Source organism: Aphis gossypii, chromosome 1, assembly GCF_020184175.1.
Source record: "Aphis gossypii isolate Hap1 chromosome 1, ASM2018417v2, whole genome shotgun sequence".
In the NCBI taxonomy this organism is placed as follows: Eukaryota; Metazoa; Arthropoda; class Insecta; order Hemiptera; family Aphididae; genus Aphis; species Aphis gossypii.
The window spans coordinates 71,201,529-71,226,019 of NC_065530.1; the positions used below are offsets into that span (position 1 = coordinate 71,201,529).

At 28.2% G+C, this 24,491-nt stretch overlaps 3 protein-coding genes across 3 annotated transcripts; 1 reads left to right on the top strand and 2 right to left on the bottom strand.

Annotated features, from left to right (window-relative positions):
- Positions 1–15: 15 nt before the first annotated feature.
- Positions 16–8,952, bottom strand: LOC114127109 (pro-epidermal growth factor). The gene is made up of 5 exons (XM_050204644.1): positions 8,782–8,952; positions 5,976–6,111; positions 4,847–5,280; positions 3,232–3,348; positions 16–1,098 (listed from the first exon to the last, which is right to left on the bottom strand). The coding sequence occupies exons 1-5, from the start codon at positions 8,849–8,851 to the stop codon at positions 737–739; spliced, it is 1,119 nt and encodes a 372-aa protein (XP_050060601.1). The 5' UTR covers positions 8,852–8,952; the 3' UTR covers positions 16–736.
- Positions 8,953–13,606: 4,654 nt separating this feature from the next.
- On the top strand, positions 13,607–20,177 carry LOC114127118 (protein henna). Its single transcript, XM_050204621.1, has 8 exons — positions 13,607–13,766; positions 14,825–14,944; positions 15,959–16,145; positions 16,249–16,411; positions 16,586–16,782; positions 16,978–17,240; positions 19,009–19,238; positions 19,375–20,177. Exons 1-8 carry the CDS (start codon positions 13,608–13,610, stop codon positions 19,532–19,534), a joined length of 1,479 nt encoding a protein of 492 aa, XP_050060578.1. The 5' UTR covers position 13,607; the 3' UTR covers positions 19,535–20,177.
- On the bottom strand, positions 20,091–23,554 carry LOC126551423 (histidine-rich glycoprotein-like). The gene is made up of 3 exons (XM_050204636.1): positions 23,378–23,554; positions 22,087–22,154; positions 20,091–21,618 (listed from the first exon to the last, which is right to left on the bottom strand). The coding sequence occupies exons 1-3, from the start codon at positions 23,378–23,380 to the stop codon at positions 20,559–20,561; spliced, it is 1,131 nt and encodes a 376-aa protein (XP_050060593.1). The 5' UTR covers positions 23,381–23,554; the 3' UTR covers positions 20,091–20,558.
- Positions 23,555–24,491: the final 937 nt, after the last annotated feature.

Below are 24,491 nucleotides of genomic sequence, written 5' to 3' on the forward strand. Positions count from 1 at the left end.
TGTATACAAAGGAAATAAAATAAAACCATTTATTCAATAATATTATTGAAAGATAAAATAATAAGTAGGTACCTATGTTAAACAATAATATGTGATCGCATCTATACCCAATGGTATGACGCTTGGACGGTTAAAATGGTTAAGCACAGTGATTTTATGTATCATAATAACACATACATAGGTATAATAGCAGATTTTGAACAACGGGTTAAAAATAAAATGCATTTCGTAAATATCGTGACAAACGTATTAATATATATAATATGTATTATTTTAATCGTGATTATTAGTCGTTGAGTTTTAAGGGGCTAGTGCGGGTGTATACACGTGTAATAAACAAATATTTTTTAAAATATCAAAAGTATAAAAAAAAAAAAAAAATTAACAAATTATGGTGTAAATATTAAAATATATAGTAAAAGCTAAATGATAATAATATAATAACAATAATACGTGACCAATAGGTTATACAGTAGGTAGTTAATAACAAGAGCCGACAATATAACCACCAGTACAACAACAACAACAACAACAACAACAACAACCAGCACTCGTGACTAGTCGATTAATAATATTGTTATGAATTTGTGAGTTTTATAAATATAATCGGTGGGCGCGTGTTGCTGCTGACAGTGTTGTGATTATAATATTATTATTGTGTCGTCGTACAGCTTCTCAACCGATCCAAACGAAAATACATAAAACAGTGGTAATATTCGTGTTGAGCACAACGCCGTCACGCGCATTTGTACGAGCCGTACGTGTTCAGACACGTCAAACCGCGTTCGGAGCACACGTTGGACGACTGTTGCAGCTCCGGGTCCGAACACTCGTCCACGTCCACGCACGTTTTCCATCCGTCGTCCAACTGCAACCCGTCCGGACACGAGCAGAACGCTGACCCCGGCGTGTTGATGCACTGGTGCGAACACCCGGCCGTCCCGTCCCGGCACTCGTCCACGTCGTCGCAAGTGTGCCGGTCGTCGGCCAGCCTGGTGCCCGGTATGCCGTGACACGAACACTTGTATCCGCCCCAGGTGTTGGTGCACGTTCCCTGGCACGGCCCGTGCCCGTTGCGCAACAGGCACTCGTCGATGTCTGCAACACGGGCCCGTCGGGCACGAGTAAACGGTTAGGTTACGTATGTAGGTACAGTGGCGCGACCGCCGAACGAGAGGGTGTTGTTCGGAGGGCGCGCCCGAGCTCCGAGTAATACATTGTTTTTTGATTTTAATAATCCACAATGAACTCGTTAAATCGTTACGGTTTTTTTTCGTGCTTAATATTTCAAAATTATTCGGTATATAATTTTGATAATTTTGAATGTCGATTGAAATGTCGGTTCGTGTAGTTATTATATTGTATTTATATAAAACGTACAAAACGTATGGGTTTTAAGGATGTAAGGACGCGTTTATGGATTACTTAGAAAAATTGAATTTTGTTCTCGGTTGCGTGCTGAGATACGTATGAGTGCAAAAGTGGTTAACCACAGTGTGACGTCAATGTGCCCGTACTTAGTAATACATAATATCAATACTATGATACAGGTCGAGTCGTCTCATTAGTAGTGAGATCTAGATTTCTATAGTCATAGTACAAAGAACGTTTGGAAGTGTGATCGGAATTATACGAACGCGTTTTCGAGCGTGTCTTTGTCATTGAGACGGATATGCAGAGATCGCGTATAAGTGCGTGTGTAATCGATATATACATAAATAGATAGATAAAGTGTGCGCGTGGGACGACCATAATTTATACGTATTATATGATACATTATATATAAATATAGATATAGTTAGGTACAATAGGTACATAATATTATGTTATATGGTATATGCACTATGCACCACACGAGGTAGCTGTTATGATAAGTGTCGGTTGCATTTTAAGTCTGATAAAATGTTGTATTGATTAAAGCGCCCGAAGATATTGTGTCAATTGGTTATTTATCTCGCGTGGGTACGTATATTCTCCTATAAAATTGTATTTAATACCCATGTCATTGTTATAAGTTTATAAATACAAATTTATTTAAAGTGTTTTTTTTTTAAAAATAATTTTTAAATCCAAAATAACACCGGAAATAATCTTATTTCAACCTGGTATTAATGTATTGATCAACAACAATATATTGTTATATAATTATTATAACTTAAAATATACAGAAAATAACTGTGTTTGTTTTTGTAATAATAAACGACCACCTATTTAATAGTTACTATATAATCTTACATAATATACTCTTTTATATTAATTTTTCCCGCCTTCTCTTAAAAACTAATCCATACTAAAATAAACACTTAATAGAAATTAACAATTCAACTTTTAAAATATCTATTACATAATTATTACCTTTAAGTCCATCAATATAGATTGGTATCTATGACTTGTACATTTTTAACTATTACGAAAAAAATAATTAAACAATTTTAAATTTAATTTTACATAAACCAAAAAATACTTAAAATTATAATAAATAAATATTGTGTGACTCTTAAATACACTACTTAGTTATAAAAATATTCATTGGTAGGTACGTTACGATGAGACGTCCTGGTGTACCTACACATTCATTATATATTTATATACCTATATAAATATAATATCATTATTATCTATGTGGCTATGTACATAGTGATTCTACTTCCATGCATTATTTTAGATTACCTATATAATTATTACTTAATTAAAACACTATTTTTATATTCAAGACCATATAAGCGTCGTTGCTGTGAATTTTCATAGCTCACTTCATAAATCCACAGGCTCACTAGTCACTACATTTCAATTTATACATACGTAACATACGTTCACCATCTTAAAAATGTCTAATACGCTGTCGTTCATACTATGATATTATTACCTAGTTAATTTTTATACAGTACATTATTATACTTGTAAATTATACTATTATCTGCAGTTATATTTTTCATCTTTACACGTAGGTATTATATTTATATTTATATAAAGTCTAACCATTCTTAAGTACTTCTTACTATTGTTTATTATTATTATAATTATAATCATGTTCAAACTGTCAAAAATAACCGTTTTCCGTTTAAAAGGCTAGAAATGTCTTATTATAGATACCTACACATAAAAAAAACACTATATTTAAATTTAAATATACGCAAACCTATATGAAATATGTTTGTAGCGTATTGAAAAATTATTCGAAAACATTGTGTACCCAATATATTAATACTAGGTAATTAGTTTATTATTTACCTTCGCATTTGGTGTCAGCTACCATAAAGCCAGGCGGACAATGACACCTGTAGGATCCTGGAGTGTTGATGCAAAGTCCTTCACAACCTCCGTTATTTATCAAGCATTCGTTTACATCTACACAAAACATTAAAACAATAAAGGTTAGACATTATTATTATTACACTAGGTTGACTACTAAAACATAATGTTATTGTTTATTTATAAAATCCCGCGAAATTAAATCAAATGCACGTTTAATAAGTTATCTACGCTTAGACGAATAAGGCGCTCTGAATATGAATAATTCTGATAAATTCATCAGAACGCGTGTATTAAAAGAATATAATTTAAAATACAGTTAAATTAATAAGGTCTTGAAGATGACTATTAAAGTATTTAATCTAGACCTTGACTGTGTTTGGGGACTGTATAGTAGATCACGGCTAAATTGATATTAAATGATATTACGGTATTACGTAGTAGTCTGGTAATCGCATGCATGTTATGCTCTTGCTACATTTTGGTAAATATTAGTAATTATTTAGAACGTAGTTTATTTCGTTTATTAAATACAAATTTGAATTTTTACCATTAATCTTTTCTTCACTAGTTAATAGTTGTTATTTATAATTGTATTATACCTATTACTAAATTGAACATAACATTATATTATTATGAAATATCTCGACCATGAAATCATTCAGATTGTTATTTCGTTTTAATATTTCTTGCGATACGGACATGCTATTTCAAAAACAAGTTATGATCAAGTACATCAATTTTTGTGCTTTGATTTGGTATACGAATAAAAACATAAGACTTATTCATAATTCATATTTATGTTGGACATCAATTTATTTTAGTATAGTGATTTTTAACTATTGTTAGAATGTATTAAATATTTGAATGAACGTACAAAATATACGTACTTTATGTACGTATAAAGGTTGCATTTAACTGTTTATAGTGTAATATTAGGTAATAACACAATTAATGTCATACCTAACAGATGTCACTTATATTATCAAATATCTTATTTTTATTGCATACTCGTATATTATTTTAGTATGATTGGTGTGACTCTATTTCGTTTATCGTCGATATTAAATTTTAATTTATATTTTAATAGCTCTGGTAGCAATGATATCGCTGATTATATTGTTTGAAATTTTAATTATATGCTTGATATTCATAAACGGGTCAAAAATTATTAAAATGTTGGTCAAATATTACTTTTTTTAAAATAATTTTAAAGCTACAGGTTATCAGGCATATAAAATATTAACTAACAAAATTATTAATTTTCGTTTGTTTTAAATTTATGTAAAATATTATTTTTGTAACTTGGAAGTTTTATTCGACGAGTGAAATAAAAATAAAATTCTTTAATCGTACGAAGCAGCATATTTTACAAATAATATTGTTAAACCAAATTTATTTAATGTGTTGAGAAAATAATTGCGATACTTATTTATTAAATGTATTAAAATTAGTTGGAACAATTTAAATGAAATAAAAAATTAACTATAGGTATACGTCTATATTATACGTCATAATGCCGTAAGTATATACTGATTATGTAGATTATGTGTTGTTTTATATCATATCATTTATTTAATGAATTCAAACGTACCGTAAGTATAATTTCTGGATGTATATTTTACCAAGGTTGGAACTAAAGAAGAATTTCTTAAAATAATATCAATAGGTGACGCTTCGTAAAGTATTTCAGGTATCGATACTTTTTTTATTATTTCGTTGTCTTCGACATTGACCGATAAAGGATCACTGATTTTGACTGTAGCGTTTAATTTTTTACTATGTTTTGACTTCTTATTTTTTTTATCATTTTTCCTGTTCTTTTTTTTATGTTTTTTTTCCTTTCGAATCTTCTTTTCTGGTTTTTTTGGCTGTTCTGATTTTAATCCCCTACCATTCAGCCAATCATCATAGTTTTTCCACGGCCACCAAACATTGTTTTCAACTCTCTCAGTTTCCGAATTTGTATCAATGCTTTTCGAATGAACTTTTATTTCTTCTTTCGATACTACGCTTGGACTACCCCAACTACGAAAATATAATATAATAATTATGTTCATATATCAGTATATCACGTGAAGACAAATGTGATAAAATAATAATAATGGAAAACTTATAGCTAAAATAAATTTTATTACATTTGTTCTTTATATTTATCCATCAATATTACGTATTATTATTTATTAATAAGGTTCGGATTTAAAGAGCAATATGATCACTTAAAATGTGAAAAAGCATAGAAAAACTACTTATTGGTAAATAATTTTAAATTTAATCATCAAGAACATATTTTGATCTAAATAGATAGTGACTTAAATAAACGCTAAATCAACTAATTTTAAACATAATATAATTACATAAATAACGAAAGATGATCTTGATAAACTTTATACAAAATATGTATAAATTATAATTATTATGATAAATTAATAATTAAACATGAAAAAATAAATAGGTAAGCAAAACATCCATTTATAGGTAAAAACGGCAAAATAAGTAAAAATAACGTTTATCTTGGAAATTAAATGAAGTATGTTTTTATTTGATAATTATTTTTCTATTATTATTAAAAACAAAAGGACTTTGTTTTTAAATCTGAACCCTATTTATTAGAAATAAGCAATAACTAATAAAGATAAAACTCTTAAAAAAATATTCACACATTAAAACTTAACTAAAAAATTATATTATATTATATAGATTAATAATAACTAAATAATTACTCAAATAGTGTTCTTGACCGGTCTGCAATTTTATCATCATATTTCGTGTGATTTTGTAAATTATAGTCCAAACCATATTGTTGGCCACTGAGTTGTCTTGTTTGAAAATATGTAGTATCGTTGGTAACCGGTGATACTAAAACAACAAAACGGACGTTAAGTCCATCACGAGGATCGTTTTAAATTATTACGCGCGTGGTCTATTTGAGGATAATACAACAACTAATCATAGCAACAAGACAGCTGTAATATTATTATTCCGTTTGAAGAATGACGTGAACATTATTTTTCCTTTATTTAAATAAAATAAAAATAATAAACTACAAAAAAAAAATGCGGCTCTATTGTTAGAACACGGTAGTAATGCTCATTTGTCACCAGTTCTTTTGTTTAGTGGTCCTCGAGATTCAACGCCCATCGACTTTCGAGGCGGATAAAATAACACCTGGGCACCTATTTATTTAAAAATAAATAAATCTAATATACTACTGAAACAATAGAGAAAATGCTAATCATATTTGTACATATATAATTGAGGATAATAAAAAATAAATAAATATGAAATTCGAAATGTCCCACACTAATGTGGGAACTTCTAAAACCAGATTTTTAATAAAATTTTGTAATCCTACGCCAAGAACGGGACAATTGGATACTGAAATTAGTGGTAGAGGGAAAAACTTTAAAAGCGATTGTCGGATTATGGTAATCAGAGTCGTCAATTTGTTCGGTTTTAGCGCCTGCACAGTCATAAACTTATCTAATTTATTAACCGGTTTACATATTTAGGACATTATATCCCAAATAGATCCCAGTAATGTCTTCTTCGTCTTTGTCGCTTGTCCATTGATATTGGTATAAAATATGTATATACATACACACACGCTGATATAAACACTTATATGCACGTGCATATTGCATATATATGTGTATATTAAGAGCTATAAGAATGTAATTGATTTATAAAATATCTACAACAATTCAATATTTTGAAACTATTCAGTTGACTTATGGTTAGTTGAAGCATATGTTTAGTCATTTTGTAAACTACAAGAATTATAATGATAATAGAATTACAACATATTTATAGTAACTGATAGATAAATATTTTAAAACTACTTGAATAAATTTTGGTTGAATGTTAATTTATGCGTTACTTTATAGATATTAAATTTGTAAAATAGAATATTATCATTACAGGTAGTATTTCAGAAATTAAATTATATCATTACATATTATGGTTAATAATAACAATTTATATTATTACCTACTATTTGTATTAATAGTCATAGTATAACAGATATTTATATAAATAATGAGCTACTTTTAAAACAATGATTTAGTAATGATCTTACGTAAATTAACTTGTTTACAACAATGTTAATGAATATTATTTCACACCTGTTATAAGAATAAAATAGATAGTTATCAATTTTAATATTGTTTTTATTTATTTTTTATTTATAACATTTTACTCAAAAATTAAATTATTTACTTTTAAATAAAAATCTTTTGATTTATTAGTTTTACTCAGTTATACTTAGTACTCAGTGATCAATTATTATGGTTGACGTTGTACATTATTTTTAAGTCTTATTAGTTATTAGATTAACTTTGAAATATGAATACAATTATTAATTGCCATATACTGTAAATTAATCGATTAGAACATCACGATATGTAGAGCCAATATTTTATTGGAGAATTTTTGTAGAAATTTGTGATGCTTGTATATTTCAGTAAAGGGATATAATTGTAGTCATATTATATTACATTAAAAAACTGCTCCTAAAATATTCTAATTAAATCCTGAAAAAGAGATTCTGAATTTAAAATTAATTTACACACTTTTATGCATTTATTTACACAATAATCATAAAAATTTCTAAAATTTCTATTTCTGTTTGAAATTTAAAAAAATTAATGGAATCAATTTTTTTTGTTTTGGAATGTTAAATAAATAAATAATGTTAATTGTATATATCTGATATTATAGACGTATAAAATATAATTTTGATTGTATAATTAAATATATTAATTCATTTTGTAAAGTATGTATTAGTTAGGATAGTTTTTTTACGGGCTTATTATTTTATTTACATAAAATAAATTTGTAATACCTATTCCTCTCATTCGTTAAGTTTGAATACTTACTAAAATAGTTTGAAGGTATATTCTTCTTAACATTTTTGAACACTAATTATGATCAAATGCCTCTGGCATCATAATAATCATAATATTATATAAGTGGTAAATACTGAATTAATTGTCTATTTACACAATATACTTGCAGTATACGTACTATTAGGTACATTAATATTTTTTCAATAGGATTATTTTTAATACCTACTAAAATGTATCAGTATTTATGACCTATAAGTATACTTTTATATTTTTAAAAACATAACAAACAATTATTCAAAGAGTGAATGCGTGATATTATTTGTATAATAATTATCTATTATATGAATCGTTTATTAGTATATTTATAAAAACACTCGTTTAATTGAAATAAAATAGCCTGGTGAAGTTTATACGATACGTTTTATATTTAGTAGGACTATACAAGAGTGATGAGATTAATAGAATAATAAAATTTATAATATTCATCTCATCATTAAAATATTAAAGTAGATATCGAATTAATAAAACATAAGTAAATCAATAAGCTCCTATAATAAAACGAAAAGATTTACTTTACTATCTAAATTTTTAATTTGTACATAAGTTTAATTATATATTAGTGTGAATTAACTACCTATTATATTGTTAATATATTTTTATTTTGTTATTGATTATTGCTTACCGTAAACATTTGTAGTAACTGTATAAATAATTAATATTTGGACAATATTATATTTATGTATAGAACACATATTAATTTGGACGATTATTATTTTATTTTTGGTATAAGAGAAGATCTTCTGAGGTCCTTAAAAAACTTTCTGTGTCCAAGGGTGGAGGTATACTGATGGCAACCGGAAGGAGTGCCATATGAGAATCTCATTTGAATCATTCGTTTAGTTATAATATTATGTCCCCTCTAAAATGCACATCGTTTCACGTTTAAATTTTACGACTATTTTATATTTATATTTGTTTGTTTTTGATTTTTGTTTTATTATTTTTGATACGACATTCAATCTTCATGAGTATTGTTTTCAATTTGAATACTTTTATAGTGTAGGTATAGGTGTAGGTACCTATATAATATAAGATTTAATATTATTTTTATTGTTGAAACGTTAAAAAACATAACGTTTTAATTTATTTACTGATCAATTTAAATTTGTATGTTAATGAAGTACAAAATAATTCTTTCATTCATATTATTTTAGTTTAATTTAAGTGTCTTAAGAAGTATACATAAAATGTACACAAGATTAAGTCGATGTATAAATTTTTTTCTTAAGAACTGCAAATTATTCTAATTGGATACTAGGTACATTTCTTTTTTTACTAGTTTATTTATATATTTAAATGTATATTTATTTTATACAGAAAAATATTAATAATATTACTAATAATAAATCGATTGTTATTTCTTATTGCATAATAGTAAATATAAATTAAAAAATTATGAACACATTTTCTAAAATAAATCTAAATGACAATTGATTCATAGATTGATAAACATTATGTAACGTTAAATAATTACAAAATTAAATAAACGATTACTAATCATGATTTAATATAAATATATTATATTTTATAGTTGTCAATTGAGAAATTTAACATGGTGTATATAATTATTATAATTAAATAATGTTATGTATACAAAGAATTTTAAGAAATAGACAACGGGTGTAGTCGTATAGAGCAATATAGGCACCTATTTAGCTAGTTGTTATAATAATTTTTGTATTAATTATTGAGTTGGGCCATTACAAAAAAAAAAGTTTTATTAGATATTATTTATAATAAATGGTTAGGTTATCTAATAAAATGTATATACATATATACGTATATCATAGTATATACTATATTCTATTGATAAAAAATAATAAATGAATTTACAACTAATACTGCATAAACATTACAAATAAGTTATATTTATTCAATATTTTGCTTAGAAATTGTAGAAACTATTATTACTTCCATTACTTATATATTTATAAAAATTATTATTTTAAAATAACAATTTTAAATTAATTATTGTTACGAAAATTATTTTCAACACATTTTTGTTAATTACAACTATAACAGTCATTTTAATTTTTATACAACAGATCGTTTAACCTGCTGTATAATCAATCATTAGTTTAAAGAATCGAGTACTGCTGGTCATGCAGTAATACTTTCAATAATATTAAATACAACTTAAGATGTAACAGAATCGTTACGTTTACAGTTAGATAGGGTCACAAACAATTTGATCAATAAAAAATCATTTAAAACAAGAAATATATTATCATTTTTAAAGGACGTATGATAACAATTTAGTAACAAATTTAAACTAAGAAAAATGTGTCAATAATAGATAGGTATTTTGACAGAGAAACATACATAATATAATATACAATATCATAAAGAAATTAATTTTTGATAGTTTATTATAAAAAAACTTATGTTAATTTAACAATTCTAATTGCAATGACACGTAATGAAATTAATCTAAATATCTAGATTAATATTAGTAAAATATATAACAGTAAAGTATATACTGCAAGATTAGAATGAATTTATATTTTATATCCCTTTAATGTTAATTAAAATAGCAGACCAAATAATTGGTACATTTGTATATTTTAACGCCAAGAAACTTAATTTTATGAATTCAATTTTTTCTTTGTCATAATTTGATCTAATAATTTGAGGTTAGTTACTCGTAATTTAGTAGGAATTTAAAATTAATTTATTATTCTTCGAAGGAAAGTTTAAATATTATAGGTAAATAAAGGTATTTATACTTTGCTTTAAAAATGAACACAATTCAATTTAACTAGAATTAGTTGATTTGATTTGATCGTGGAAACTAAAAATATGAATGTAAAAATATAAGGTTGAAAATTAAATTCTTAAATTTTTTTAATTCGAAATATAAAGTAAAAAAGATTATTGATTTTAATATATTTTTTCTTTCTAAGTCCTATTACTAATGAAATTAATCATTTTATTGTTTTATTTTTTACGTATTTTAGTTATATAATTACTCAGATTAAAAATATTTATAAATTTATAACTCTAAAAATAGTAATTATTTTTATTAATATCATACTCTCTTCAAAACAAAGTGTAACAGCTTAAAATCCTCAAACATTTGTTGTTATATAAAAAGTTAGCGTTTTTTTTTTTTTAAATAATTTTTTAGTAGTTATTCGTTTGGTTCAGTGAAAATATATGATATTAAAATAAATAGTTATCATATAATTATATTTTATTTCCTAAAATAATTTCTCTCTTATCTTCTTTATTTCTTGTATCCCAAACTGAAATATACGGTACTAACTATTCTACACAAATAAGTAGTTGAAATATTTGTGTACCCACGACAAGTACATCAAGTGTCAAGTATATTGGACGTTCGTTTAACTTATGACTCATTTACGAATATCTCTCATAAAATAGACCAGTAACAAATAATTGTACAAATTCACTTTAAACCGTATCATTAAATATATAATGTACTTTGTGATAATATAGGCTGAAAGATTGTCTCCATTCAGAATTGTTTTTCGTATAAAATAATATATTATTGCATTTAAATTTAACATATATATTTTAGTAGTGAAATATTTCACACCTATACTACCTATATAACAGAATGATATTCACTTGTTCACCTTTTTAATAATTTTTTTTTATTGAAGATAGTATCTAATATAGTTATTTTTTGAAATTAAATTATAATATAGTAAAGCAAAATACATCATTGTTGCATCAAATAATAATTGCATAATATAATACAATAACTGATATAAATAAATAAGATAATTAATAATACAATAAAAATTAACCATGATGATTGTTAATTTAAAAATTATAATCAAGTGACGTTGATCTGTTACATGATGTTCAAAATACGTCAATTGTATCATTTTCAATTAAATGCTACCGATTTATATATTTATAGTATATATTATGAATTATAATGATTTATAAAGTAAACAGTAACATTTTGATAAACTAGTTTTGTTTCGATCTACTTATCTTTGAGGTCTTAAGTTTAGGTGACGATGACCTATCTTAAATACTGTATTTACAAGTATAATTGGAAATGTTTAAAACATGACATAATACGTTCTACTTATATTTACCATCATTGTTTTATTAATAACTATTATGTTTTGATAATATTATGTTCTTTTAAATATTTGCTTAAACGATATGGTATCGTTGGTACATACAACTATTATTATTTTTGGTTGTATTCTTGTATTATATCCTTTAGGTTAGGTTTCCTTCAAATAAATTGTAAAATATATTAAAGTAGTTAAAATATCTGCAGTTTATATTGAAATACTAATAAGTAATAATAATTGCTATATTGTTGAAAAGAATTATTAAATTATTTATTTATTTTGTTTTATGTATCAAGTTGTATTAAGATTTCCATTAATACAATTACTAATTGACTTAAAATATTTAATATAATTAATATTTTTTTTTAGCTGTCTTAGTTACTTTACTAGGTAGATATTTTTAAATAATTTCAAAAATAACTAAAGTAATTTTTATCAACCAGTTGTAACATTACATTTAATTGTTAACATTGTTTATACATGTGCAAATTATGAAATAGTTTATTTATTTCATTAGTGGTTAATATAGTAGTAAGCGGGATCCCAAAACATTAATTTTGCTGAACAATAAAAATAATTTTGAAAATTTAGTTTGATATTTTTTTCAACAAATCAATAATGGTCTTCTACATTTATTTTAATAAATTCGTGATATTTTCATGTTATTTTTGTAACAACTTATGAAGGACTTTTACAATTTAAAAAAAAAAAACATTTTACTTAGAAAATTATTCTTTTATAATACATTTTAGACCAAGTAAATTTGAATTGATTCAAAATCAAAACATGTATTTATAAATTCCAATTATAAACGTAATTTATTTTATAATGAATTAATTTACATATTTATTTATGATATAAGAAACAAGTCTGGGATTATGATGATGAATCGCTTTTAAAATTTGGATGGCTTATCATTATTTATAAGTTGATTACTGTTTCGTATAGTTTGTATAGTAATACGTACCTTGAAATCCACCAATAATTCATACAAATTACATCATAGATACCTAATTCACTGTGAAAGTAGTTCTTAATTTTTCGCAACAACATAAACATTATATACATATATAGATATGTATATATTGATAGCAATATAAAAATATGCGCACACTTATCATGCTTTTTCGAATTAACTTGAATAATTAACATAATATAATACTTATAGAAACATATAACGTATAATTACCTATGTTATATATTTTTATTTTGATAATAACTATATGTGTCAAATAAACATCAATCTCGGAATCACGCTATTCTTAGAATGAGAACGAAATTATAATCACGTCCGTCAATTAAATGACTACCATAAATATATAAATTAATAAAAATGTTTCATCACACTGTGTTTTGAGTGGGGGAAAATTGATTTAAGAAAACGGGTTTAATGTTTAAATGTTTATATATTAGCTTTAACATATTTCAAAGCATTATCTGTTCGTCATTTGAGTGGATAGGTTTTAGACGTTTGTGTTTAAAGATTTATAATAGTACTTTTCTATCATACACAATGAACGGAAATGCAGTAATAGAAAATAACATAAGGGTAAGTAATCGAATTAAACAATATTTTACTATAGTATAGATTATAGATACAATTATTATTTTATATTTTAAACTAAATAATAGTTTTTTGTATTATTATAATATTTATTGCTTCTCAAAAATATTTTTATATAGTTTTGACATTTTATTTACAAATGTTGTTTCTTGGTTTATTGATAACAAAAATATTTACTCTTTTTTAGTATTTTTATGATAATTCAATAACTATTATACTTTATACAAAAATAATTCTTCTTTGATACTTATTGCTTATTAACATTTTATATTGTCATAAATATTTATAACATTTTTGTCGACGATAATTTTTAGTAATATGTCACAATTTAGAAAGAAATATTGATTTTGTGTCATAATGTAATTATTCAACATTTATGTTTAACCTTTACATTGTTTTTTTTATGTTTCTAAATTGAATAAATTACCAATGAAAAAGCGATTTACATTATGTAATATCATTTTGATTATTTGCGAAATTTGTTTCAAATGGGACATACAAATCAAATAATTTTATCTTGTAATAAGAGCACAGAAAAAATAGGTCTATTTCAACACATTAATTGTCATTTGTCAATATATATAAATAAATGAATAAATAAATAAATATATAAATTCATATTTAAAAACTAATGATGGTAGAATTTCGTAACTATGATTTTAAATATAATACAAATTATAATAATTATTATCTTACTATATTTTGATTATTAATTGTATTATTTGGTTTAAATAAGTTATTAAGTATAACTTAAGTAAGAAATTAAATATTATATAACTTTATTGATTTCTAAATTATATTGTGTACTATGAGTATACGAGATATATGGACAGGCAATTTTCTTTTAAATATGAATTTTATTAACACCGATGTAAATAATTATGATATTATACTAAATATATATTTAAAAAAAAATTATATAATAATACAACAAATTACAAGTTATACATCAACAATTACTTTATTGATTTAAAATAATTCAGGTATAATCTGACAGAAATATATATCTAAAAAAAAAAAATAACTATTTGACATTATTTTAGGCATCTACGTTGCGCAAAGGATCATACATAGCTCCTCTTGATGAAGAATCTATCACGCTAATATTTTCACCAGGAAATGACAGCGTTGGAACTCTAGCCAAGGCATTAAAACTCTTCAAGGTAAATGCATTTTAAGTATACCTATATTATTTTGAACTACACGAGTTCAATTAGTAATTACTAGGGAATGGATTTGAATGCTCTAAAAAATAAGAAAAATACAATTAAATGCACTAATTACAGACATTTTTTTTAAAAATGCTCTTAAAATTATTTTTTATTTTGAAAAAATTTGTTTGGTTATATTTGTATAAATTTTTATTATTAAGTAATAATTATTCGTATCATTTTCATTATCTTCTAGTTTTTCTATCTTCTTTTTACCTTGAAAATTATTTCCAAAAAATGAATATATACAATCTCTATTGTATTATGTATGTAAACATATATCTTAATTTCTAGACGTTTTAACAGTAATTTTGTCTGGTGTCACATTTATCTGATCAGTAAAAACATGATAAATATTTATTTTTATTCTTTTAGAATGAATGTAAACTAAATTTTTATCGAATTTTATTCATTACTATACAAAAAATGACTTAAAACCATAAAAATGAAAAATAAAATTTACATTTTTATTTTCTTGATGTATGAAATAAACTTTATGTTTGGAAAGTAATGTTCCAGAAAAAAATGCGATTTGCATTAAAATCCGTTCCCTAGTAATTACTTAAGTAATTTGTTGGACTATTAATAAAAAAAATAACATCGTTAATCTATCAAAGTGTATGTACACGATACTTCTTGTTTGTTCAGAATATATTATATCATAGTATGTCTTAACGTAACGAAGGTCCATAAAATAATATATTATTTCGTATCATAACTGACAGTGATTAAGTAAGGAGTGTCAAATGCGTGATTTCCTATTTATGTAATTCAAAGTTTTATAAATTATTAATACGAGGAAAAAACTAACCTATCAAATCGTAACATATACTTATTATGATTACAAATTGTAGTTATTCAATAATAATAATAATAATAATAATAATAATAATAATAATAATAATAATAATAACAACAATAATGATAATACTCTAACAGTTGTTTCAATTTCTATGTTCCGTATAGGAATACAATGTTAACTTGTTGCACATCGAATCCCGGTCGTCGGACAGGATACCGGACCAGTATGAGTTTTTCGTCGAATGTGCGCCCGGCGGTAACGTGCCAAAGGTGGTGGAAATATTGAAGGACACGATGACGTACTGTTCGGTGGTATCTAGGAACAACCTCAACGACAGCAAAGTGAAAGACAGTGAGTGTTTTTGGGATGGCTGTGGGGTGGGATAGATGGAAGAATTAGGGACACACACGAGACAGGAATTTCGGTTCTTAAAACCGTGGCGTTTGTCTTGTAGAATATGTACCGTGGTTTCCGTTGCGAATTCGAGATCTGGACAAGTACGCCAATCAGATTCTATCACATGGAGCCGAACTGAATGCCGATCATCCTGGATTTACAGATCCTGTGTACAGGATGAGAAGGAAGTATTTGGCAGACACCGCATTGAATTATAGACAGTATGTGATCGACAATGCAATATCTATAATAATTTAATTATCACAAAACAATAATTAAAATTAAAATTATTATAATTATAAAACTTTAATAATTTATGAATTATTAAAGGATATTATAATTTATGTACAAGTATACTACCGTACTCAACAAATAAAATGTTTAATAATTTATAGTGGAGATCCGTTACCTCATATAGAATACACCCAACAAGAAGTAGAAACATGGGGCACGGTGTTCAGGGAACTAACTAAATTGTATCCGACACATGCGTGCAGTGAATATAATCACTTATTTCCTCTTTTCGTTGAAAATTGTGGTTATAGAGAGGACTGCATACCACAATTCGAAGATATTTCCAATTTTCTTAAGGGTAAAAATAATAATTATAATTATAATTACCGTAGGTTACATATTATTACGTGTGCAATACACTATTTCAAAAATTAAAATATATAGATTCTATTATAATAATATAGACAACACCTATTATGTGTAAAGAAAATCTATTTAATTATATGAAAATTTATTATTTTATTATTTTATTTTTAATTTTAATTTATTACAGATAGTACCGGATTCACTTTGAGGCCTGTTGGTGGGCTTCTTTCTTCAAGAGATTTCTTAGCCGGACTAGCTTTCAGGGTATTTCATTCCACACAGTACATCAGACATCACAGTCGGCCACTGTACACCCCTGAACCGGACATTTGCCATGAACTGTTGGGCCACGTACCTTTGTTTGCTAATCCAGCTTTTGCACAATTCTCTCAAGAAATTGGACTAGCGTCGCTTGGCGCCCCAGACGATTACGTTAAAAAATTGGCCACGGTAAATGCGCGTGCACAATATTTATACACATATCTTATACGCCACATGCACTTGACCATAACAACTATATTTCGTTACGTTGAAATACTTACGTAGGTAGATTTATTTAATAACTGATGTCACGCATTAGTGTTTTTTTATACATAAAAATACTGTTTAAATTTGATAATTTTGATTCTATAACACAAGTATGAGATTGACTATAATTTAATTTAGATTTAACCCTGTTAATCAATACAATTGAAATATATTTACTGCGATTAAAACGTAAATACATTTTAAAGCGGCATTTAGCAATCTATCATAATGATATTATATATGTATAAAGAAAAATACTTTCTTTATGGTCACAATAATTACTTAATAAAATACTTATATGAAAAAAAACTAAAACGCACTCAAACGCATCATATGCGTATACGTATATTGTACCTACATGGCTACATAATCAATTATTTATTATTAAAATGCAAGCAATCACGCGAATAAAATCCGTTTTTGTCAATAATTTCATTATAACAGTTTGAAAAAAAAAATACCTAAACTAAAAATACCTAATGAAAATGATTATTTTCCATCAAATCGGCATGACACATTTAAACTCTTAGTTACTGCGTATTAAATGTATCTATCAACTGTGTGTTAAATATAATATTATGATTTTGACCGAAGCATAATAATAATAATATTTAGAATCGGATAACAATGATAATCCCATTTACACACAGATAGTGCGTAACGATCAGACCGTATACAATACATGTATAATTTTCTCGTGTAAAATATATAGATTAGGTATAAGAATTCGATATCGTAATATCCTAATGTCAGCGTATCGGTTGAGATATTAATTTTCTTTTGTGACATAGGTACAATAATATACGTACGCGTGTTACACGGTCGTTCATGCGTTGATGTATACCGTCACAAACACACACACACACACACACACACATATACAGAGTGATTCGCTTAACATGCTCACCCCATTTATCTTTTAATTATGAATTTATTTAAATTTTGATTTTCACAACTTTTAAGAATATTTAAGGGCTAAAATTTCAAATACATATTTAGATTTGTCCTGAGGTAATACCGATTTATTGTTTTCAATCACTTTATTTCCTATAAGATAATTAGGAACTTTTTAAAAATTGTTTATGTATCTGAATCGAAATTCGTATTCGTAGATTGTGATTCATTCAACTTTGTGTATTAAGAATAAAATTAAACATAATTAATGAGTATGGATAATATGAGGACTATGATGATTTTAGTAATAAATATAATTTTTTAACATTTTAAGATTTTTAAAAACTGTTGGAGTATAATTAATATTTGACACAAAACTAAATTTATATTATACTCTAGTACGACAATAATATTATCCTCATTATACACATTTTGATAACTCATAAACACTAATAGTTAATTTTTATTTAGATTCATCAATATTTTCTAACAATCATTTGCTTACAAATATACATAAAATGAGTTATTATGAGTGCTTACATTAGGAAAAAAAAGAAATCTTCATCGCTTTAGTCTGTAAAAATATATAAACTCCTTCAAATGTATGAAAAAATCTAAATAATTGGAAATAGGGTTTTTAAGTATATTTTAAAATTAAAAAAAAAAAAAAAATCAGGATTTGAATGTACAAGAAAAAAAGTGCGGTGAGTATATGAGCTTGACAACCCTATGCAAAAATTACGATCGATATAATTTTTATACGCGATATTATATTGTACGATATTATGTGTTTCAGTGTTATTGGTTCACTGTCGAGTTCGGATTGTGCCGTCAGAACGGCGAGCTAAAAGCGTACGGCGCCGGACTACTGTCGTCGATCGGCGAACTCCGATACTCGCTATCGGGCAAACCCGAGTTGAAGCCGTTCGATCCCGAAGTGACCGGCGAGCAAGACTACCCAATCACCGAATACCAGCCCACGTATTTCGTGGCCGAGAGCTTCGACGACGTCAAAGACAAACTCATGTGAGCGACAAGCGCGTTTGCGTTTTTAATAACGCGACCCGAGACCATATAGTCACCAACACTGTCTCCGTCCTCCCACCAAGAGCGTTTTGTTTATTACAAAAGTGACTTATGCTTTATGTTTATTTTCTTACAGAAAATTTGCCAAGACGATACCGAAACAATTCGGAATCCGGTACAACCCGTACACGCAGAGCGTACAGGTGCTGGACTCGAAACTGCAACTGCAGGAGTTGGCCAACAACATCAGCAACGAGTTGCAGATATTGCGTTACACGCTCAACAAGATGGATTGAACACACTCAACTGCATCTCCATCACCCGTGTATATATTATAATAATAGTTTAGCGTCCCATTATTATTATTGTTGTTGTTGATGTTATTATGTCGACGTTGCTGTTTTTTTGTCGTACTTACAGCGTATAATTATATTGTCAGATCTTTATTATCTCTATCGCGTTGTACGTTGTCCGTTTACACTAACGCGCGGCAACAGGTATCCGTCGGAAAAGCCTCATTTCCACAGCTCCGGCGGCGGCGTCGGTAAACCTACCGCGCGTTACGCAATCGCCCAACGCGCGAGTTACAACAGTTAATTGGGTCCAATTTCCACCTGTTATAATATTGCGCAACTCAAAACAACCCTTGACTAATTTTGTTTAATGAAACCGAACGAGCGCAATGTTTTCACGACAAAAAACATTCCTTCACGCTACAAAAACCTAGTTTTAGCGAAATACGCGCACACACACACATTGTACACACAACGTCTGTACGTTACTGTGTTTAGTTTTGTTATTGTGCCTATTCGTATAATATGATGGAATAACAATTTATATCAAGACAGCGCGTATAATAACGTGTTATATTTTTATTTACATTACAAAATATTGTATAACATATATTATAATAATATTATTATTCTTTTGTGATGCAAACATGTACATATTATATTATTACTACCTATATGATAAGATATAAATATTAACAACACATAATATAATAATAATAATATATATACATATATATCATTATATTATATTTAATGTATATCATAAAAAAAAAAACAGAAAAACAGAAAAACAGTAAAAAAGTATACATATATAATTAATAAAATAATATTATATTTATAAGGTAAAAAATAAAAAAAAATAATAATAACATTCTCTCATATGGTATAATATATAGTTATTATATATATATAGTATTATTGCTTAACAATGGATAATATAATATTATTATTATTATTATTATCGTGGCAAACGTAGACGAATAACAAGTTTGATCGCGTCAAGTCGATCGCGTCAAGTTCACTCTCTTCACTCGGTCGTGCCTGCCGAGCCGCCGTAGTCGGCGATCTCCACCTTGCTGAACATGTCCTCCAACGGCACGCCCTCGACTTTCGGCACGGCCGCCGGCGCGTTTTCCTGTACGGCGGCCACGGGCGCCGGCTTGTAGTACTTGCTCAGTCCCTCGGCCGCGGGCGGCGCCACTCCGTCGTTCCTCTTTACCAGGTACCCTATGTGACCGCTGTGACCGCCGTGACCGCCTCCGCCTCCGCCGCCGCCGCCTCCCCCGTGGCCGTCGACGCCGTGGTGGTGCGAGTGCGCGTGATGGCCCGAGTGCTTGTGGCCGTGCGACGCCTGCGCGTGATGCGCGTGCGTGTGCTGAGACTTGCCGTGATGCTCGTGCCCGTGACCGAAGCTCCCGTGGTGCCCGTGCGAGTGTTCCGCCTGTCCGTGGTGCTTGTGATTGTGGTCCGCGTGTCCGCCGTGCGCGTGCGAGTGCTTGGCGTGCCCCAAATGCTTGTGCGTGTGCCCGGCCGAGCCGTGGTGCTTGTGCCCGTGCTGCGCGTGCAACGTGTGCTTGTGCCCGTGTTCCGCGTGCGCCACGTGGTTGTGCGCGTGTTCCGCGTGCCCGTGATGGTTGTGCGCGTGTTCCGCCTGCCCGTGGTGCTTGTGCGAGTGGTCGGCGGCGCCGATGTGCTTGTGAGAGTGCGCGCCCGAGCCGACGTGCTTGTGGCCGTGCTCGGCCTTGCCGTAGTGCGAGTGCTTGTGTTCGGCCGTCCCGTGGTGCTTGTGGTCGTGGCCCGCGTGGCCCGTGTGCTTGTGGTCGTGGTGCGCGTGTCCGGCGTGCTTGTGGTCGTGCTCGGCGTGACCGACGTGCTTGTGGATGTGCTCCACTTTGCCCTCGTGCACGTGCCTGTGGATCACTTCGCCCTTGTGAATGTGCTCGCCGCCCCCGTGGCCGCCTCCACCGCCTCCGCCACCGCCGCCGCCGTGTCCGTGGTGGTGGCCGCTGTGGGTGCTATGGCCGCCTCCCGAATGGTGATAGGGCGAAAGATCTCCGCCCGACGTGAAATCTCCATGCCCTAGATAACTATATCGAAAACCCAATAACGTCCGATCTCGTTATCAAACACATTACCTGGAATCGATTCTTTACCCGTTACCGATAATCATTCACACGATTTCAATTGTCGAGTAGTAATCGCGATCGAGTTTTAAAATACACGATTGTATAAAAAAATATTTACGAATTATATAATACGTTCGATATAAGAACACCTTTATAGGCTGTGAACTGTAGACGTTATTATGATAACGTTGTGTAGGGACTTACGTTTATTAATTTAAATTTCACGATTCTTCTACTACGTCGTTTTCCTTATTTGATTTGTTAAAGAAGCTCACAAGCTCGAACAATTAAAATAGAGAAATATATTTGTTTCTGTGGTGTCTTTTTCGACAATGTTAAACACGTGTGTAAAGATATAGGCACCGGTAAAGAATAACTCAGGTTCACACTAAAATAATAATTGTGTTATATATTTTACAACCAATTCACCTTTCTTCTCCAAAAGAACCGTCGAAACAAATTAAAGCTAATAGTGTTAAGGTGAACGCCCCGACAAGCTGAAACATTAACAATATCAAATATTGTTAAAGGATGAATCAATTAAATTATTACAGTTTACATATTTTACTATGATGTGTATACCTTACGCTGAATATTAGCATTTATTTAGAACAAGATCAATGAATCAATAAATCACAATAAATTCGCATAATATTTTTCCTATTTATCTTTTATTTTATCTTATCAATAGTGCATAGTTGCGTTGTTGTCTTAGTATCTTAAATAAGTAAAAATTGAATAAACCTTCACACGTTTTTATTTTTAATTTAACGTTTTTATTAACGTAGTTACCAATTTAGTTTAGCTAGAATGATTTAAATAGTTATAACATATTAGTTATTTCAAAACTGTGTTTTAATAACTCGGAGTAAAAATTATAGTTATTTCTTATTGCATTTATTGATTCAAAGTTATAAATAATGGTGTTTTCAAGATTAATTTATTGGAGTATTAAAGTATAAAAGTTTGATTAAGTTAATTTAGATTAATCTTACAAAAAAATATTATCTTTAGAAATACTGGTTTATTAACTTTATAGGCTTAACATATATACTACTGTTTTAAAAAAAAGAAAATAAACATTTTAAAATCTAAATACTTGGATATACGTAATATAGTGAGGCACCGATACCAATGCTTACTCTATGTATCTGATAAAGTAAAATATATTTATATTTACCTGTTATTTAAAAATATATTTTAGACCATAATTTATATATCATATATTTTGTCCTTTAGCACGGTTAACTTATCATGATGAAAATTAAAAATATGTTATACGAGAGTAAAAGATGATAACAACTAAAAGTTTTATTTAAATATTTAAAGATTAAAATAAGGTTGGTTGATCAAAATTTAATTATTATTATATCAATAGATTATTGGCATCCGAAACCAGCGGGACACGAATAATTTACATTAAGGTAAGTGATTTAATAAAAAATGTCGCGATTTAAGACTTAGCTATACACAGGTAGTTTGTCTCCAATTCGACAATTAATGTAACACTAACGACAAAGCACTAATATTTTATTTGCTTTTCTTTTAAGAGTAAAAATTAGCGATTAACGTAATATTATTATCATATACATATTCCTATTTAAAAACACATGCCAGCGCAAAGCGCATTCGATGTGTATTTAAGTGAATAAAAAATAAATTAAACACGCATAAAAATATAAAAAATTAAATAATATTATTATTGTTGTATATTACTGACCATCTCCTATGGGTGGACGACACTTGGTTGCGTTTAGAGAAATACCATCAACGAACTGATAACGGTTAATAGAAAAAAAAAACAATTCAAAACAACGACGAGGTTTTGTTACGATTATTTTGTGTACGACCGACAAATTTGGGGCGAGAAAAAAACACACTCAACACAAACACCGCGCAGTAATAATAGACGTGTCGTACGGTAGCGCGTGCTGTTTTATGTAGGCAATTTTGTTCCGGTTCGTTTAAAGGTCTAGAGGGGATGATCTATCAAAGACGCCTGTTATTGCTTACATCACACGACGGTCCATGGCATGACTACTGCAGTGGTAGGATACCGTTCGAAGTAACATAATATCATATGGTGTTTTTGTCATTTTTAAATTTTATAATATTTTTTTTTTTTTTTTATGTACAAAATCATCCTCGGCGTGATATTGATAGTCAATGCGCTATAGGAAATTTTTTACAGACATTTTGATGATAAATATTCTGCAAGATCGATTCTTACAGGATTATCAAGTATATAGGGTATTGGTTATTAATTGTATTGTTTATTACGTATATAGTTACAACACGGTTCATACAAGTATGCACAATAATTTTAGAAAATACTAGCAAGAGAACTTAAATTTTAAATAACATATAAATCAGATAAGGTTTTGACCCAAATCTTTAATAAATAGGTATACTAATACAATTACAGAAAATAAATTTCTTATCTATTATTTTATTAAAAATATAATAAAACATTTATTTAATTTCCCAATGTAGGTACTTTGTTCTTGAGAAGGCCACAAAAAGCAATTCTGAGTCGTAGAGACGGCGTATCGCCATTTATACTTTTAAAGATATTTAATTGTATTACTCATTTAACTCTTCTATTACATTTGTTAGGTATTAACTTATAATTTTTAAGTCAATACCAACGTGTAGTAAGACGGTCTGAATAGGTTTAAAAGAAAATTTCAATGTGTATACATATAATATATATTAATATTAATATTAATTATATGTAATTGGTACCTAAACATTCAAGTTCGTAACTTTGTATACATGATCATTAATCAAGCTTTTTGATAAAAATTAAATATTTTATCAAAAGAAAAAAAAAA

Excerpts from the sequence above, each read along its gene's own strand:
- LOC114127118 (XM_050204621.1), top strand. The coding sequence starts at position 13,608 with ATGTTTAAATGTTTATATATTAGCTTTAACATATTTCAAAGCATTATC. Across the intron at positions 16,146-16,248 it reads CGACAGCAAAGTGAAAGACA|AATATGTACCGTGGTTTCCG; the intron begins GTGAGTGTTTTT and ends TTTGTCTTGTAG. Across the intron at positions 19,239-19,374 it reads GACGTCAAAGACAAACTCAT|AAAATTTGCCAAGACGATAC; the intron begins GTGAGCGACAAG and ends ATTTTCTTACAG.
- LOC126551423 (XM_050204636.1), bottom strand. Across the intron at positions 21,619-22,086 it reads GGTTCTTTTGGAGAAGAAAG|TTATCTAGGGCATGGAGATT; the intron begins GTGAATTGGTTG and ends TTTTCGATATAG.
- LOC114127109 (XM_050204644.1), bottom strand. The coding sequence starts at position 8,851 with ATGTGTTCTATACATAAATATAATATTGTCCAAATATTAATTATTTAT. Across the intron at positions 5,281-5,975 it reads CGGTCAAGAACACTATTTGA|TTGGGGTAGTCCAAGCGTAG; the intron begins GTAATTATTTAG and ends ATATTTTCGTAG. Across the intron at positions 3,349-4,846 it reads ATCCAGAAATTATACTTACG|ATGTAAACGAATGCTTGATA; the intron begins GTACGTTTGAAT and ends TGTTTTGTGTAG.